Source organism: Podarcis liolepis (assembly GCF_965112155.1).
Source record: "Podarcis liolepis genome assembly, chromosome: 3".
NCBI classification, from domain to species: domain Eukaryota; kingdom Metazoa; phylum Chordata; class Lepidosauria; order Squamata; family Lacertidae; genus Podarcis; species Podarcis liolepis.
Window position 1 is genome coordinate 68,066,112 of NC_139557.1, and position 18,312 is coordinate 68,084,423.

An 18,312-nucleotide genomic window follows, 5' to 3' on the forward strand; every position below is an offset into this window, starting at 1 on the left:
GGAGTTCATTCAACATTTCTGTGGCATTCAACAGACCACAGAAGCATTTCAACAACTGTCTGTTTCAGGGCCAAACTAGATGTGACATACAGTCCTATCTCTCTGCCAACAGGCTGTTTGTTTATTTGAAAAGAAGCCTCAGAGGCTGAGACTGGGAGTGGAACGAGTAGCAGGCTTCATTAGCCCTTTGCCCTGTGCCCGTTTGTCCTGTGGAGAAAAGATGTAAAGTCCAAAACCAAATTCATGCAGTGTTTTGTTTGGGTTTTGCATTGATTCCTTCTTGTTTCACTTCACTCTGTATTTGTTTGATGTACTTTGTAAATTCATTGGACGTGAATCCTTGCTGAACAAGACTACTATTAGTTAAAGTATTGTTAGGAGTTTGTAGCGGGTATATACTCTGGGTTCCTTCTAGGCCTGCGTAGAATCTAGTAGAAGAGCTGCTGAACTCGTCAGGCAAGTTTCTTTGAGAGCCAGTGTGGTGTAGTGGTTAAGAGCGGTAGTCACGTAATCTGGGGAACCGGGTTCGCGTCTCCGCTCCTCCACATGCAGCTGCTGGGTGACCTTGGGCCAGTCACACTTCTTTGAAGTCTCTCAGCCCCACTCACCTCACAGAGTGTTTGTTGTGGGGGAGGAAGGGAAAGGAGAATGTTAGCCGCTTTGAGACTCCTTAAAGGGAGTGAAAGGCGGGATATCAAATCCAAACTCTTCTTCTTCTTCTTTGGAAGATAATGGCTTTAGTGGCCAGTTAGGTACAGTGATTTAACAGACCCAAAGAGTCTGTCCTTCCTTTTGTGTGGTTACTGTTTCGCAATTCTACAGTAATTATACCACAGCCATCTAAATCATACAGGGGGTCTCCATGGGTGGAAATGGCTCCCTGCTTCAGACTTTTGCCCTGGAATTCGTGGTGGGCTCTAGTGATGCTCCTGAGAGGACAGGACTTGGCAGCTGTCGCCTGTGCATGTTTGAATGTGTCTACAAATAGAGACTTTGGGGAGAATGCACCAACCTTGCCTCAGTTTTCTAGTCAGTTAGCTGCAGCCCAGTTATTTTCTCTTCAGTCAAGCCACATCTCTCTCTCCCCAATACAAACTGCAGCCAATTCCAGACTGTATCTCTGCCCTTTTCTGTTAGCTGGAAGGTATCAATTTCCTAAGCTCTGGTGGGAATTATGATCCTAAAATTGGAAGTTTCCCAGCAATCAGAGGAACATTAGTTAGCAATAAAACATCAACTGAACATCCTAGACTATTATAAAACCATCAACCTACCAAAGCATGGTACATGATGTTTCTATATTTAATTCTTTAAAGATAGAGGTAAAAAGCAACATTGGAAAACTGAGTTCAGTCAGTCAGTTTTATTGCACATAGCCAAAGGCTGCTGCAATGTACTCAGGATCATTCAACAATTAAAAGAAAATACGCTGGATTAATACAAAAGACTTAAAACATTTATATTATCAAGACATTACCTTGTTTAGAGTTTAGAGCTATAAAAGTACCTTAATATACAGGTTAAGACATTAAGCAATGAAATTTATAGGCTAAAATTGGAAAACTGAGTTAACAACCAACCTTCTACCTATATAGTTGGGAACTATCATTAGCTGAGTTCCTTAATAACTGTGAGCTCCTCCAGACTGGTGGTTTTGTGTATGTGTGTTCTGCAACATGTCTTTGATTTATAAGGACTTAAACAATTCAGGACCACAGTACCTCAAGGACTGCCTCTCTCCATATAAACCAACCCAGACTCTGTGATCATCATCTGAAACCCTTCTTAATGTGCCTCCTCCATGTGATGTTCAGAAGATGGCAACATGGAAATGGGCCTTTTCAGTAGTGGTTCACTTTCTGTGGAATGTTCTCCCCAGGGAGGTTTGTCTGGTGCCTTCATTATACATATTTAGGTGCCAGGCGAAAATGTTCCTCTTCAATCAGGCCTTATTAACAGTCTATGTCCTTGTAAATCTGTGAACAGGAGGAGGGGTTATCATTTTGTTCTTGTTCTTGTTTTTATTATATACTTAATGGTTTTAGTCTGTATTTTATGCTGTGATCTGCCCTGAGATGTTAGATAATAATAATAAATAATAAATTTTTATTCACCGTATTTTTCGCCCCATACGGCCGCACTTAGGGGTTCTTTTTGGGGGGGGGAATAAAGAAAAAAAAATCCCCCCCCCCAGGCACGGGGCTGGTGCGGGGGAAGCCCGAGCTTCCCCAGCCCCCAGAACAGCCTGCTATCTGCAAGCCTAGGGAGCCGCGCCGGTCTCTCCAGGCTTGCGGAGAGCTGCGTGAAGCCCGGGGGTGCTCTTCAGCGCACACCAGGCTTCGGAATGCAGACAGCTCTGCGCAAACTTTGGAAGCCTGGCGCGGCTTTGCGCCAGGCTCCCTAGGGTTGCGCAGAGCTTCCTGAAGCCTAGAGAGCGAGAGGGGTCGGTGCACACTGACCCCTCTTGCTCTCCAGGCTTCAGCGAAAGCCTGTACTCACCCCATAGGACACACACACATTTCCCCTTCATTTTTGGAGGGGAAAAAGTGCGTCCTATAGGGCAAAAAATACAGTATATCCCGCCCTCCCCAGATGAAGGAAGGCATACAAAATTGATTGATTGATTGATTGATTGATTGATTGTGTTAGTGGTGGATTTATACTGAACTGTCCACACATCATTTTTCTCTATTAGTTCTTTTGTGCTTCCCTATATATTGTGATTTTAAAATGGATAGTGTAATTTGTAGATTTGGGTCTATGCATGTATGCACAAACATACCAACCCAGGGTTCTGATGTGATCCAGGAAGCATATGACCCAGCCCCAATCTCTTTTTTTCTTTTTCTTTTTTGGGAGCGGGGAGCTAATGTTCAATTAGGGTAAAGATGACTCACACCTTATGAACCCTCATGCTTAGTTTGACAGTGATAAGAGGCACCCAAACCTATACCACCACACTTTCCCGGTGTCTGGGCATTTACTGCATTTCAGAAGGAGTTGTGTGCACATATAGATGTTTTCCAGTAGAGTTGAAGTTATGCCCCTGCCCATATAGTGTTCCTCTTCATGTTGAAGAACTCTGCCTGTGTGCATGTATAGAACACCTTCCAATGTCCGCCGAATGTGGAGGCAATGGGGGAATGTGGCGATGGCAGGCAGAGCAATAATGTGCAATACTGTGACTTCCTGTGCACATTCTTTCAATGTGCAGAGGGGTTCATGTGAGCCCTCCTAAGAGCAGAGGCATAAGATGGTGGGAAGGCCATTAGGGGCTTTGAAAGTAAGGATAAATACTTTCGTGACATAGATATATCAATTGTTCCTCAGTCCACGTTACTAATTCCTACACATACAATTAGAAAGCTGGACAATTCAAAGAGATTAACTGGCTTTCCCAAGGTCCATATTAATTTGATGTCTCTTAGTCCTTGTAAAGACAATATCAGTGATTTGGGCTCCAAACTTTCCAAGTGAATACTTTCAAAGTCTTTTCTATTATTTTCTCCTAAAGGTTTGGCCAAATCTTGCATTATCGTTCTATGCATTTAACTTATTTGCCAGTTTCCACTTTTACATAATCACTGTGTCTTTTGTTGCAAAAGCACTTCGTAAAGATGTCTCTTTGCTTTATGAAACATTTGATTGTGTCCAAATTGTCTATTAGAAACCGTTTTTGTGTCAGCACGGAATCTACATCCTATATTGTATTAATTCACTTCAGATGACAGGCCAATCCCACAGTAAATGATTAATTCAACTCTGTAAATGTCAGCCCTGGTCGTTTGGTTTAAGGTTTCAGTGATTTGTGAGCCTCAGTCCAGGCTTCAAAAATTTTGGCAAGTTTGCAGCACTTTGGAAAGGGCAGAGGTTGCTTGTAAAAGTGTGAGGTCAGTGGTTTTACCCCCCCCCCATAAGTGTCCATTTTCTTGATATAAGTCTTTAATAAGATTATATGAATGTTTTAGGCCAGGCATAGGCAAACTCGGCCCTCCAGATGTTTTGGGACTACAACTCCCATCATCCCTAGCTAATAGGACCAGTGGTCAGGGATGATGGGAGTTGTAATCCCAAAACATCTGGAAGGCCAAGTTTGCCTATTCCTGCTTTAGGCTGCAATCATGCATACTGACCTGAGCTTGCAGAGCACGGTGTGACTTATTTATGAGTAAACATGAATCAATTATGTTGCTAGTTAATGAATGCTAATTCTGACTCTGTTGCAGAAGGCGAATACTTTGGTTTAGAGTCCACTCAGTTCACTTCAGGTAGTTGTTCTACTACGTTGTGCAACTGACTGTTTCCCAGGACTCAGAATTAACTTTCTTCCTGCAGTTTGTTGATCTTCATAGGGATAACTCTATCTTCCAGGGTAAATAATAAGTTACATCTATTCAAACATATCAAGTCTGCAAACTCACTCTGTGTCCTGGGTGTCAGAATGGAATCCTGCAGCAGACCTTGAATCGGTGATTTGAAGGTTGTCAGGCAGGGATTCCACCAGCTCTTCAGGGTACTTCAGGGACAGTTTGTTCACTGGTGGAAGGAACTAGGAGGCTGGCTCTTTCTAGCTATGGGTTGTTTTCATCTTGCTGCATCTCTCATTTTCGCTTGCCCCATCCTCAAGTATACAGGTAAAGGGGCAGATGGATTGTCAGTTTTATCAATTAGAATTTTGGCAGTGAATTGGCAATTCTCTCAGTTTCTCATTCCTAGTGTTCAGTTCACCGTATCAATTTGTTGTTGTTATTGTTATTGTTATTGTTATTGTTATTGTTATTGTTGTTGTTTAGACTTGTCAGCATTTTAAGTGTACATTTCTCCTCCTGTTCATGTATGGGTATGCACTTTTTCCTAATATACACATTGCTTTGCAAACAGTTTCCCCTAATTGATCGTCAGTTCATTTTCAGGTCCGCACATTAGTGTCCAAAGCTATAAACAACTTAGACTATAAATATCTGAAAGGAGAGCTCCAGCCCCATCTACTCGCAGAATGATGCTGGTGTCATTGAGTGCCCTGCTCTGCCCACCAAAAGTGCAGGTGTATGGAGGTACCACTGGCAGGATTCTCACTGGTGGTTGCTTATGAAGCATCCCCAAATGGGACATTCTGGGGGTGGAAGTAGTAGGGTCTAGGATACATGGACTCCTGTGCTGGCCACACTGCTGCCAATTTGGGCCAAACTGCTATGCTATGCCATGCCATGCCATGCCAAGCAGAGTTTTGTTTATCCCAGATGCAGCTGTGACTATGCTGCTCCATCATACCTGCTGCTGCCTAGCCAGTCAGAATTCCTCTACTCACTGTATGAAATCCTTTTGGAATGTAACACTGTAAATAAGATAAGGTAATAGAAAGCACAAATTGTTTCACTTCCTCTTCCTGCTTTTCAGTAATGCATGGAAGTATAATAGAATCATAGAACTGTAGAGTTGGAAGGGATCCCGGGAGTCATCTAGTCCAAGCTCCTGCAGTGAAGGAATCATTCCATTATCAGCCGGGATTCTAGAATTTTAATTAGCCTTTAAAGGAGATGCCCTCACCTGATTCAAACCACACTACTCTGAGATCTGCCTTCCATTAGTTATCATGGGCTGTGCTGAATGGATGATTAAAACAGAGCCTGCACAGTTGCAGCTCCCATGTCCTCCCTACCCTCTTAAATTCACTACATCAGTAAGCATCTTGACTGCAGTTGCATCTTTCGTGCCCCTTGGAAGCAACAGGTTGTCCTGGGGCCCCAGAAGCTTCTCAGTCTGAAGCTGGAGGGCACGCTACATTTTATTGTCCCTCTTCCTCAACAGGTAGTTCTTGTTGCTTTGAAGTCATCCTTTGCCTTACACCATGTCCTCATTTTATTTTGTTATTAGAAGAACCCTCTCCCACTCCCTGCCGAACTTGACTAAAATGAATTTGGGAAAAACACTGACATATTTCTACTTTTTGACATCTGGGACCCACAGCCTTCAGTTGCTTTCCAGTGCCTTGTTTGGTCCCAATAACTGTAGGCAAAGGAACTTGCTAGACCACTGAATTCTTCAAGGGATACAGGGAGCTACTGAAGCTTAAGTCAAAAGGGAATACGGTACTGAATACATCTGAACCACAGATTGTAAGCTTTGTTTGGTTTTGGTTTTCTGATTCATGCGCAGACCTTTTTGGTACGTGTCTGCAACAATTAAGTCTAGGAATGGTGTTTGGTTTTATTGCTTGTCAAGAGTACAAAAAACATTAATGTTTCTTAACAGGGAAGCCTGCGGCTCAAACTATCAGCTGTCTGCTAGTTGGAGCCACAGGCAAACTAGCAGCTGTCACTTGTTTTTGCGAAAATTATCTGTAATTTTGTCACCCCAGTGTTAGATTACTACAGTACACTCCACAAGTGGCTTAAGGCTTGAAACTATACCAAAGAATGCCTTTGGTGGCAAATAAATTTGTTCATTATTAAATGGTGTTCTGTGCTAGTAAACCAGAAACAAATTGCATCTATTTTTCATTTTCTGCACCAGCTGGAAACCAGTTACTGGATGACATTCAAGCTGTTGGTTAGACTGATAAAACTGTTTATGGTGTCCTTGCTGGTTATTAAAGCAACTGGTGCCCATCTTTTTAGTAACACAAGGCGAAGGTTACCCAAAAAGCCTCAAGTTACAAGCATAGGATGTTTTTTGCACTTATAAATGGGCTATTGTGTCTACACATGGAAGTATGTAATTGGGAATAGTCAGCTTATCAAATACCAGTCCTGTGAACTGCAAGTGTTTTTCTGTTAAATGCTTTTGGAGCTTCTATTATAAAAGAGAAATAATACTATATCACCCTTTGAAAAGTTGTATGGGTGATCATTCTGACAAAATATTCACATTTACGCATTGGCAGGAATCATTCTGAAGCCTGTACTTCAAATGACCTTTTGTGGGTGACCGACACAAGAAAAGGCACTGCAATGATAGTTATTTTAGAGATGGATTTCATGAGCATTGTTTGTGCCTAGGATTTCAAATGTTCTGCTCTTGTAACCATTTATGTGCTGTTTTTGCAAAGAGAGAGATTTGCTATGCAAATAAAGTGAAAGTAAGGGAATAGAGAAAGTGTAGAAAGACTGAAAATGGGAAGAAAAATCAATGGAAAATGAAGGAAACCGATTGAAGGGCTGGTTTGAGGTTAATGAGTAAACAGTACAGGAAGTGAAAGTGAATGCTACAGATGGATAGGAGAATGCTAAGGGCATTTATCTTACTGGATGAACATTGTGTCTACTTCTGATTATTTCAGATTCCCTAAGCCTCCAGGCTAGCTGCTCTCTGAGGGTTATCTGTTCTTGGCAGACTTAAAAGAAGAGTTTTAGCACCTGAAAAAAACGGATTGGCGGTTTTCTTTAGACAAAGAGATGATATTTGTGGTACACCCAGTTCTCACTTGCTGTTCCACATGCTTGGAACTACCTCATGTGCGATGGCACCTCTTTTATTTCATTGCAGTCCCTCCTCAAAACTCGTTTTCCCTGAAGTCTTCAGCATAACCCCACTAGGTCCCATGCCCTACTTCATGGAGAGCCTTTTTCCAGATCAAGTGCCGTATTCCCTTTGGGCCAACCTTCTAGGATGGGAGGGCACATGCCAGGGGCAAAATTGGGTGATGGAACAGAAGCAAGTTTTATCTTTGTACAGTAGGCTAGTTTCTTTACCCTTACACTTCACTCTTTCATCCATCTAGGCAACCAAGAAGCATTACGAGGGTTAAACCGGGCAAGAACGCTCAAGGAGAGTGCAAAGCAGAGCTGATGAGGTGTGTGGCTCAGGAAGGGATGTGGCCGTGGGAGAGTCCTGAGAGTTGCATCCCCACTGCCTCAGTCTCACGCCACATTCTGTCCCAAATAAAAACGAATGCTTAAAGTGGCAACAATAAACAAACAAAAATCTGAATGAAAGGGAATTCCCCCACCCCCTTTAAATGTAATCTTTTAAGGTAATTTCCAGAGGGGCATTTTTGACCCACTGTTGAAATGTCAAAGAAAGGTCTAGGCCAAGTGTTTCTGTCTAGCACTATTTTATAGTCCTGCATTGAAACAAAGTCACTTAAAGGTGCATCTTTTATTCACATAAATGGGAAAATTTACTTTTAATAGAGTGACTTTGAAAACTCATACATTGTAGCAGGTGTGGGGAACCTCTGGTCCATGCTTGCTGGGGCTGAGTTGTTGTTTAACATTTCGAAGGCCAAAGGTTCCTCACCCCTGCATTGTAGGTGCTCTCTCTCTCTCCCCCCCCCCCCCCGTGTGTAATATCCACCCTGCACGAAACCTGGAAATTGTCCTATAGCATTTTTGTGGTACTGGGCGTAGCTTCTTTCAACAAGATTGCATTGTGCTTGCATGGGAAGTTCTCTTTAATAATCAGCATCAACAAAATCTAGAAAAGAAATCAAGGTCCACTCATATTTTACCAAAACAGCACTTGATTCTAAAATCCACATTCTAAGAAATGTAATTGCTGCCGGTGTGTGACCTACTAGACTAGTTAAATAATAACTTTTCAAAACAAATGATTGTGGGTGCATGGATTAAATCAAGGCTTTGCTCTAATTAACCTATTGCTCTTCTCAGCTATTTACTCAATCTTTAAATGGATGAATACATTTATGCATTTTTTTCAGGGATGAAAAATGAAGTGGGTGCAAATAAGCAAATCCACCAAAATGCTAATGCAAATTACAGACTTTAAATAATTAAATAGAATAGTTGTTGTTACATATTCAAGAGCATGGTGCATAGTCTGGCATCTTTTGCTTTTGATTTGGTGCAGACTGCTCCATGATGGAGCAGTGGGGGAAGATAGCTGCCCCACTGGCATCTATCTGTCTCGAGAGACAGAGGGCTCAACAGAATAATTTGGTAAAATAGTACCGAAATATAGAGGCATATCCCAGAGCTATTAGGCATCATAGTTCCAGGTCTCATTACACTTTCTTACTTGTAACATTTAGGGCTTATCCACACTTATCTTTCTTCTGTGCATTAAAGCATGTCGGAGCATCAATTCTTTTGCTCCAGAGCTTTCCCCATGAAAATCTGCTCTTTAAAGCTGAATTGGGAGCAAATGACAATCCACAAAAAACCCGAATAGTAGGAAACTGGAGGCACTGAAGCGTTTCCATTAAGCTCCAATATCATGGGCTAGAAAACTCAATTGAAATATGTTTCCCACATTTCTGCACAAAATATCAGCTTTAAAGAGTTCAGGAGTCGCAGTTCAAATGTTCAGGAGCCAAACAAGACATTCAGGACTAGGCAGAAGCAACTAAGATGTCCCAACCATTTCCATGACCTACCAACCAAGCTATTAAAGGCAAGGTGTGGTGTGCTCACTTTTAGGACTCACTTCTTTGTGAGAATGTCAGGATTGCAAAGGAGCACTCTCCTGGGGCATATGAGTCTGCTCCTATCTGCAGAGGAAGCTCCTAGTTTTGTTCAGGCTGTTGAGCAGATCCCGCCACCTCCTGCAGCTGCCCACAGACCTCCCCAGCTGCCACTGCTCTGCTGGGAGATCAGGATGGGAGGAACTAGCATCCTTACTCCCTCTTCTGAAGTGGCTGAAGTCAAGAGACACTGGAGACATCCCTCCCCCCCCCCCTGATTCCCACCTATCAGCCTGCCCCTGACACTTTCTTCCTCCGGCATTGGAGCCTGCCAACCCAATCCCAACAGAGTTATGAGGCTCATGACACATTTGTTGCATTAGCCTTTCTTACACTCATGCAGTGTTGGTTATCACCAAATACTCTGTCACACAATACATCATTAATTTGTGGAATTGATGGTCACTGGGTGAATTGATGATGATAGGTCTCTCCCACTTCTTAGCCATGATTTCAAAAAAGACGGGATTGCATTGTCTAGAGGAAGTATGACACTTGAGTGTCAGTTGCTGGGAGACAAGAGCAGGGGGGAGCTATTGTGATCATGTGTCTCTTGTGGCAGGGGCAGATTATGGTACTATGATGCCTTGAGCTAGGCCAAACTTTGGTATTCCCAGTCCATCCCTCATGACATGCCAGCCTTTGAGAAGGACATATGAGTGCTCTGGCAGGGTCCTAGAGCCCTCTCATCTCCTTCCCAGAGCTGGAAAGCACTAACTAGGCTTTCGGAAGGAAGCAAGAAGACTCCCAGACCCTGTCAGAGTTCTCATGCTTCCTTCCTGTAGTCAGGCAAGTGCTTGCTGAGCACCCTCTCTGCTTGATGCCCAGTGTGGAGAAACTGCCCTAAACCTCCCTCTGCTTGTGGGTAGAGAAAGCATCATATTTTGAATGGGGAAAGCTTAAAATGCAAATTATCACCACAACAAACAATCAAACAAACAAACAAACAAACAAACAAACACCTGGGCCAATATTAATTGTGTATGGGACTTGCATGCTGCCCATCTTTTCTTGAAAACTTCAATCTTTCTTACTCAAAGCAAGTAAATCTCTCTGTGTGTTGTTGGTTGAATGTTACCAACTTTGGGCTTCCCAGAAGCATCTGCTTGGCAACTAGGAAATGGGATCTTGGACTAGATAGATGCTTGGCTAGGATGAAGATCCTGGTGGCCCTTCAACTTGTCACAATGGCTAGTGGTCAAAGATGATGGGAGCTGTAGTCAAACAGCATCAAGAGACTTACTAGTTCTCCACTCCTTCACTCTGATCCAGCAGAGCTGCTATTGTCCCCCAAGCATTCTGGTTTAGCTTGGAGCATCACATAATGCTTAATCCTGGGAAGAATTGCTTTAAAATTTTGGAGAACAGTCAGTACATTTAGCCATCACAGTTCAATCTGAGTCCACTGCTTTCTTTTAGGTTAATATTCTTCTACAGCTAAAACAGTTGCTGTAGAAAATCAACATATCAGTAAAAATATATTTTGGTGCAAAATGGCAAAAGTTGATAAAGTGCAATCCTTCTTGCTCTTTTTAGGAAACACAAGTTTTTAGGAAACACAAGCACAAAAAGTGGCTCTATGAAATAGCTGAGCCACCACTACCTGAGTGCCTAGCAGTGGTCCTACTTCTCGTAAACACTAGGATGCTGCCATAACATTTGCATCTGGGAAAGTCTTCCCATACCACATGTTGAAGCAGTCAGGCTACTTACTGTAAATCAAACAGGTGGCAACATCATCAAGGTCAATGAGCTCTTTCAATGTTCGTTTTACAGGCCAGGCTCAGATAACAGGCGTCATGGTGGCAGAGAGCGAATGGTCGGCGGCAACGAAAAGGGAAGCTTGTCCATGGAATCCACCAAGGAGACCCGCTACTGTGCAGTGTGCAATGACTATGCTTCAGGTTACCATTATGGCGTATGGTCCTGCGAGGGATGCAAAGCCTTCTTCAAGAGGAGTATTCAAGGTAATAATATTGTGGCTACTTAGCAAATACATGACTTGTTGTAATCAAATAAGTATGCAATGTATCAGAGAAAAGACTGTACAGTGGACGCTTGAGTTGCGAACGTGATCCGTGTGGGAGGCACATTCGCAACCCGCAGCGCTGCATCTGTGCACGTACGGGTTGTAATTCAGTGCTTCTGTGCATGCGCAAAGCACGATTTAGCGCTTCTGTGCATGCGCGACCACCAAAACCCAGAAGTAGCCCATTCTTGTACTTCCAGGTTTCGGCGCATCCATAACCCCAAAAAACCGCAACCTGAAGCACCTGTAACCTGAGGTATGACTGTACCTGTAAAATTGTGAAAATAAGCTTTGTAAATTATAAGCTTGATAATGCGAAGCTACATTTCAGGAGCTAAATTGCATTTGAAGCCCAGAACAAAAATAAAGAAAAAAGTGGGGGTGGGGGTGGACACTCCCAGCATGTTTGCCATCAGACGATTTTGATTTGTTTGGTACACATATGACATGCCTGCTGGATCAGGCCAAGGGCCCATCTAGTCCAGAATCCAGTTCTCACAGTGGCCAATTAGATGCCTATGGGCCACCCATTTGGAGAGATCTCTTTTTGTTTTAGCCACCTTGAACAATTTAGTATCATCAGCAAATTTGGTTACCTCACTTCTTACTCCCAACTCTAAATAATTTAAAAGCAAGTTAAAAAGCACAGATTCCCATATTGAGCAGGGAATATCACTTTCTGCACCCATCCATTGGGAGAACTGCCCATTTGTTGCTACTGTCTGCTAAGCTTATTCAGGAGTCTTTGGTGAGGTACTTGGTCAGAATCTTTTTGAAAGCCTAATTGCAAAATGTCAACTGGATCACCTTTATCTATATGCTTGCTGAAACTTTCAAATAGATTACTGAGATAGGGCTTCCCCTTGCAGAAGACATGCTGGTTCTGCTTCAGGAAGACTTGTAGTTGATAATTTTATTTTACAATGCTTTCCAACAGTTTTCCTGGAACAGATGTTAAGCTGAGTGGCCTGTAGTTTCCAGGACCTCCCCACCCCCCACCCCAATTCCCATGTATTCAGCAGTGCTCCTTCATCACACTCTGCTTGGTTCAAGAACATTTTTCTGGCTATTGTGATAAAAACACACTTTTGTGATAAAAAACAACAACAGGCACATACAAACAAGGAAAATTGAATGGAACCAAGACCCTGCTATAGTACTTTACAGTTCTGGAACCCACCCCTCCTAAAAAAAATAAATAAATGCATATGCCTGGAAAACTACCTCTCATAAGATCTTACTACATCTGTAGTAGAACTATGCATGTTTATAATTTATGCAGCATTCTTTAGGGTATGGAGTGCAATGTAGTTCTTAACGTCATTTGTTCACACAACTATGTGATTTCGGGGAGTGCGGGGGAAGGACTGCCAAAATGAAGGACTAGTTGTAGGAGGCCTAGAGAATGATTGCAGAGTATATGGTTCATTTTCAATGGGCTTATTATCTACAAAGTCTTAAACAGCTTGAACCTTGAGAATTATCCCAACTGAAAGTCACTATGACAAAGGCAGGGGCATAGAGAGACAGAGAGAGAGCCTTGGTGGTTGCTGAACAAATGTTAAGCTTTTTTACACCAAACACTTACAATAATTGGGGTTAGGGACAAGTGAAATGTTATATTGTAAGCCACATTTTATCATTTCTGTATTTATTCAAAAGTATCTTCTGAGATTTCAGTGAAAGTATAGCAGGCATGGGAGAGAGGCTCCTTAACTGTTTCTGTCTTCTTCATCAAGCTGCTTTTCAACCTGCAAATGGAAGATGTGTCAGAAAAATAGCCAGAAGGCAAGGAACAGAGCTAAAAACTTGCAGTCTCATTTAAGAGAATAAAATGTTGGAGGAAGAAATACATACATGTGTCTGCATGCAATATACAGACTGGCCCTTAAGGTCTGAACACAGTTCTATGGTGGTATATGTTAAGGAAGGAAAACCCTGTAATGGCATGATTTTAAATGATTTCAAATCATTCTGCTGGCATTGTGTTAGCAAGTTAGTTGAAGTGATTGCTCAATCAGTGAGCAGGGGAGGGGGAAACATGCACATGCAAATCCAACTGGAAAATAGGTTCACCTAAGTGGGTCCATTCCCTTTTTAAATAAGGAGAGATGAACATGTGGGGGTGGAAGTCGACAGTAGAGAAAAGGTAAAGGCCCAAAGGCATAACAAGCTGCACCCACTCCTGACTCAACATCTGCAGGGGCTGCTGCCAAATCCTGGAGATAATGTAACATTTGACAGAACATATTTGTGCTGTAAAGAGAACCAGCATAATTTAATTCTACTTTAGCTTGGGCAGCTCTTAGCATTATTACACTGGGGTTCTACATTGAGTCAAGTAAAAAAACAAACAAACTAGCTTACACTGGTGTAACTCAGAGCACACACAGAACATACAAAAGCCAATCAACCTTTTTCGGATCCCTTCAGTCAACTTTAAAGAGCACAGCTAAAAATACCACAAAAGAGCTTAAAGCATTTAATATTTAATAATTGGTGTTATAAAATACAGTTGCTTTTTGATACAGTTTACAAACTGCAAGGTATGAACTCACTGCAACAGGTTCTCACATGTGTTAGCCTCAAGAATCCTGCTTTCTTGATATTGAAAAATCTTCTTCTGGATAAGCCCTATGATGTGGTTATAAAATTGTTGACATCTGTCGGTCTTGGGCGACAATGGAAGAGTGCGTTTTTGGGATGAAGTCAGACTTGTTGAAGAGTTACAGCACCTGCTATGGCTGTAGAGACCAATGGGGGAGAGACATGTTTTGTTGCAGTTGAGCAGATGAAGGCATCTGGTTGTGCTGTTGCAGATGCACCATGGCGTTTCTTCTCTCTGTGCTCCTCCCAGCTGTCATTACTCCTCTGGTCACAGCCTTCAGTATGCTACATTATGCTTGTTTGTATCTCCAGTGCATGCTCATGCTCATATATCACCATATCTACACATGTAAGTTGGGCCTGCAATAAAATATTTTAGAGTATTATCTCCCTAAGAGGAGTGGTCATTGTAAGTGCTGCTCAGATGTCTTTAGGGGCAGGTTCAATGAGTGCACCACTACTCTTGGCTCTCATTGAAATTACACGAGGGGAAACACCTGAGTAGGGCGTGTTTTACTATTTTCAGCAGACATGCTACAATTCTGCATCTTAGACTGCTCTCAACCATAGATTTGGAGTCGTGTGTTTGCCTCTGTGTGGAGAACTGAGCAAGGCTGCACATCATGGCCTCACTCCTTATATTGCATATCACACCACTCCCAAAGAAGCTGCAATAATCAGGACAGTTGATCAGATTGTGATCCTGATCACATGGAGTTCCTATTCGTGAGTAGTTGCTGACTTGTAGCTACCTCTTTGTAGATGGCCACATTCAGTGTGTGGATGTTGGGTAGAGCAAGCATGTGCAAATAATGCAAATGTCTGCCTGATTTATTTATGTTTTTAAATCTCCATGTACCTCTCTCTCATCAGTATTTTGTAAATTTACAGGTTCCTGTCAGATAGTTTTATGGTTTTTGTGTGTGTATGTTTTATAGCCTAACATTTAAGTACACCTGAGTACCTAATATATGTAGAAAGCGCTATATTATTTTTGGATGATCCCATTTCACTTAGAAATTGATAGGCATTCGACCACTGAAGGTCACTAACAGAAGGAATTCTTTTTTAAAAAAAGTAAAAGTAAAAACCCAGGTGTTATAAATTGTTAAGGCAGTACATGCCTGGTTCTGCAATGCTCCTCACAATAACATACACTGGTTTGAGTCATCTTGAAGCTACAGACACAGTAGGATTAGCCCTTGCACCTGCATGCTCTTCCACACTAATTAGAAATTAGGTTGAAGGTTCATTAACCGTCATTCCGATCTCCAAATATAAAAAAATTAAACTAAAATGGAGAAAGAGGTATTCACCATTTACTGACAGTAAGTGCTTCAAAAGAGGTCAGTGACTTTTTCTGCTAGAAACTAAACCACCTCTTATTCTAAGTTTGAGGGTTGGAATAAAGTGCTTGTTTTATTGCTCTCTCTCTCTTTCTCTCCCCTCTCTGTGTGTTGTTTGTACAGTAGTTCACATGCTGTCTATTTGCAATGGCTTTTAAGTACACCTTGTTACTTACATTACTTCAGAATGCTTGAGATTAGTTGGTGTAGCAAACATAGCTGTCAACATTTCCCTTTTTTAAAGGGGGAAAACCTGCTGTTGACTTCTATTGGCAGAGCTTGAGATGCAAGATTGATCTGCTCCTACCCAGCCTCACTTTGGATTGTTCTGCCCATCATGTTGATTTACTTTAGCCTCTAGTTCTACCAGACCAACACAAAACTCACACTCCTCCTTCCTATCTTTTTGTGAGGCTGCCATTCGGTCTTAGGTGCTGAAGTGGCTTCAGCTAGCCTTGCTGCTAGCCTCTCACAAACACAAAGGTATTACTAGACTTTCATAATCTTCCCCTGCCAGCAAATCTCCATGCTCTGCCGAGAAGCATCCTTATCCACGATCAGTGCTTAACTTGAGGATAAGATTATTTGTGTATTTTTTCACCCTTTTTGCTAATTATTGCTCTGGATAGCTAACTATACAACTTTTTTCTTAGTCTAAGAGCACCATTTCTTTTTCTCCTTACTCCACTGCATTTTTCTGAAGTGTGTTTGGCAGTGGCTTCAGTTGCTATCTCCATGGAGGAGCCTAGAACACAAAAGCACTCAAGTACTAGTTTATCACTCAGTTTAATCTCCTCTCCATAAAAGTTACTTGAGAGGGGAAAGGGGAAATATCATAAATATCACTCAAACAATGGCTCTTGACTACTGCTGATGTTGCTGTAGTATAAATAGTTATGTAGCTGAAGTTTCTCTCACTCTGAGCCACATGGAAAAATAAAATCGCATTTGCGGTTGGAGTGCACTGAGGAAAAAATGCTTTCAAAACCTTACATGATTTTGCAGCATGAAACTATCTATTTCATTTTTTTGTCTCATGACATAAAAAAACATTCACGTTGTCAAAACAAAAAGCTTTCTATTCTGTAATGACAATGTAGGAGCCCATTTTATAGTAAATTTTATATTCTAACAGTAGACTTAAGCCATCTGCTGAAAAGGGGTACTATTTCAGCATGTTCTGTCTCAGAATGTATTTTTGTTGCCATTTTGTACATTAGATCCCAAAGATACCTAAACACATTTACTCTTCTTTTTGGATTGGATACAGATGTCCCAGTGCAGTGAACATAAAAATATTACGTACTTGGATCTGATTATAGAGCAGGAGATACAATAAGCCAACGCTTAGGAAGCCTAGGTTTGTCAGCTTTCTTGCATAACCAGCACAGCTGTTCAGCATGCTAGAAAGCCAGCCTGGATCCACGCAACACCAACCACACCCTTTCCTCATTCAGCTTCTTCCCAGAGCCCTTAGGCAAGGAGAAGCCAATCTGTAGTTTTCCAGTTGTTGGACTACAACTCCCACCATCATTAACCATTGCCATGTGGCGGATGGGAGTTGCAGTCCAACATCGGTTGCCCATCCCTGCTGTTTTCTTACCTTGTCAGTCTGTGTTGCATGGGTGTGTGTGTGTGTGTAGTGCCTCAGTTAGGATGCATGTGACACCACTTCCTCATGCAGCTCTTTTCCCAGCCAGTCTTCTCTGATTAGCTAATGAAGCCACACACAGTTTTCCAACTCCTGCTGTACCTAATGGTTGAACAAAGAACATCTTCAGCCCTGCCTTTCTGTGCTTGTTCATAATAGCAGATACACAGGATGAAACTTTGCAGCTAACCCAATAAATTCTTCCAGTATATTTTCTCATGCATCTGATAAACCTTTCTCATGCATCACAAATTCACTTGTCAGCCTGAATTTGTGTTGCCCATTCTACAAATCTTAACATTTTAAAAATCAAACAATTTAGAGAATAGTATATAGGATCAGTCACAGGTGACTTTAATAAGGGCTCATCCTTACTGTCACTCAATTTGTATTTTTATAGTTTTAATTCCCCTGGATCTGAGAGCTTTATCTTGTTGTTCTGCAGCTGTGCCTTATGAAAACCCAATCTTCCCACTGAATTGGATCTTCTTAGATGTGTGAAGTATTTGAAGAGAGCCATTTTTAAATAGTATACATTCTAGTCAATATAGGTTTAGCTGATGCTAAATGTAAAGATCAATTTGTCAGTTATGAACTAGGAACATTTAAAGTTGGCTTTTTGGCTCCATACTGCACAGAAGAAGTATATTTTCACCAGCCAATTTCTTTGTCATCTCATGAATATAAGATATATATTTATTAGAAATCCCCCTGTAGAATATTCTCCCAAGTATGTGTTCATAGGAGTGCAGTCATAGATCCCATTGTAAATAAAATAGTGAAATTTAACTCCTTTTTTAATCAATGGAACATAAGCTAGCCCTGATTAACTTGCCCCATTGATTTCAATGGGGTCCAGCAGGAGTTAACTTTTTACTTAACACAATTTGTATACTAATTCTCAAAACCTCTAAGTGGTTTACATAAACATCTTCATCTCCTTTTCTTTAATCTTCACCTGTTTTTTCTTTTGAACCCCATATCTTAATGGGATGATAAACTTTTTTGCCTGTCATTGACAACAGATGTATTTTTTAAAAGTATTCTGAAACTTAAGGAGAGAATTGCATACAATATTTGGGTTACTAATGGATTGCCATCTTGAATCCATTTGCTGTTGCAATCCTTTTTTTCCTTTTTGATGAAAAGCTGACCTTTCGATATTTAAAAAAAAACCATTTGTATGTTGGTGTCTGATAAGTTATTTGGCATATTTGGCATTCTCCCAAATTTTGTTTAAGATTCCTTTTGTTTGCCA

The 18,312-nt window shown here is 41.5% G+C and overlaps 1 protein-coding gene and 1 long non-coding RNA gene across 16 annotated transcripts in view; one reads left to right on the top strand and one right to left on the bottom strand.

The window, feature by feature from the left end:
- Positions 1–18,312, top strand: part of ESR1 (estrogen receptor 1) — a 205,528-nt gene that overhangs the window by 109,558 nt on the left and 77,658 nt on the right. For 7 of the 12 annotated variants that reach the window (XM_083496475.1, XM_083496469.1, XM_083496478.1 and 4 more), the window contains 2 exons: positions 7,721–7,792; positions 11,198–11,388. In XM_083496475.1, the coding sequence (XP_083352601.1) occupies positions 7,721–7,792; positions 11,198–11,388 (263 nt within the window). Of the gene's footprint in view, positions 1–5,576; positions 5,809–7,720; positions 7,793–11,197; positions 11,389–18,312 lie in introns of those variants that run through there. The other 5 variants (XM_083496473.1, XM_083496479.1, XM_083496480.1 and 2 more) reach the window with 2 other exon arrangements.
- LOC310703887 overlaps positions 12,875–18,312 on the bottom strand; it is a 104,504-nt gene continuing 99,066 nt past the window's right edge. For 2 of the 4 annotated variants that reach the window (XR_014524425.1, XR_014524426.1), the window contains 3 exons: positions 17,007–17,156; positions 13,527–13,706; positions 12,875–13,201 (listed from right to left, as the gene is read on the bottom strand). This is a non-coding gene — a long non-coding RNA (uncharacterized lncRNA). Of the gene's footprint in view, positions 13,202–13,526; positions 13,707–14,185; positions 14,418–17,006; positions 17,157–18,312 lie in introns of all 4 variants that reach the window. The other 2 variants (XR_014524427.1, XR_014524428.1) reach the window with 2 other exon arrangements.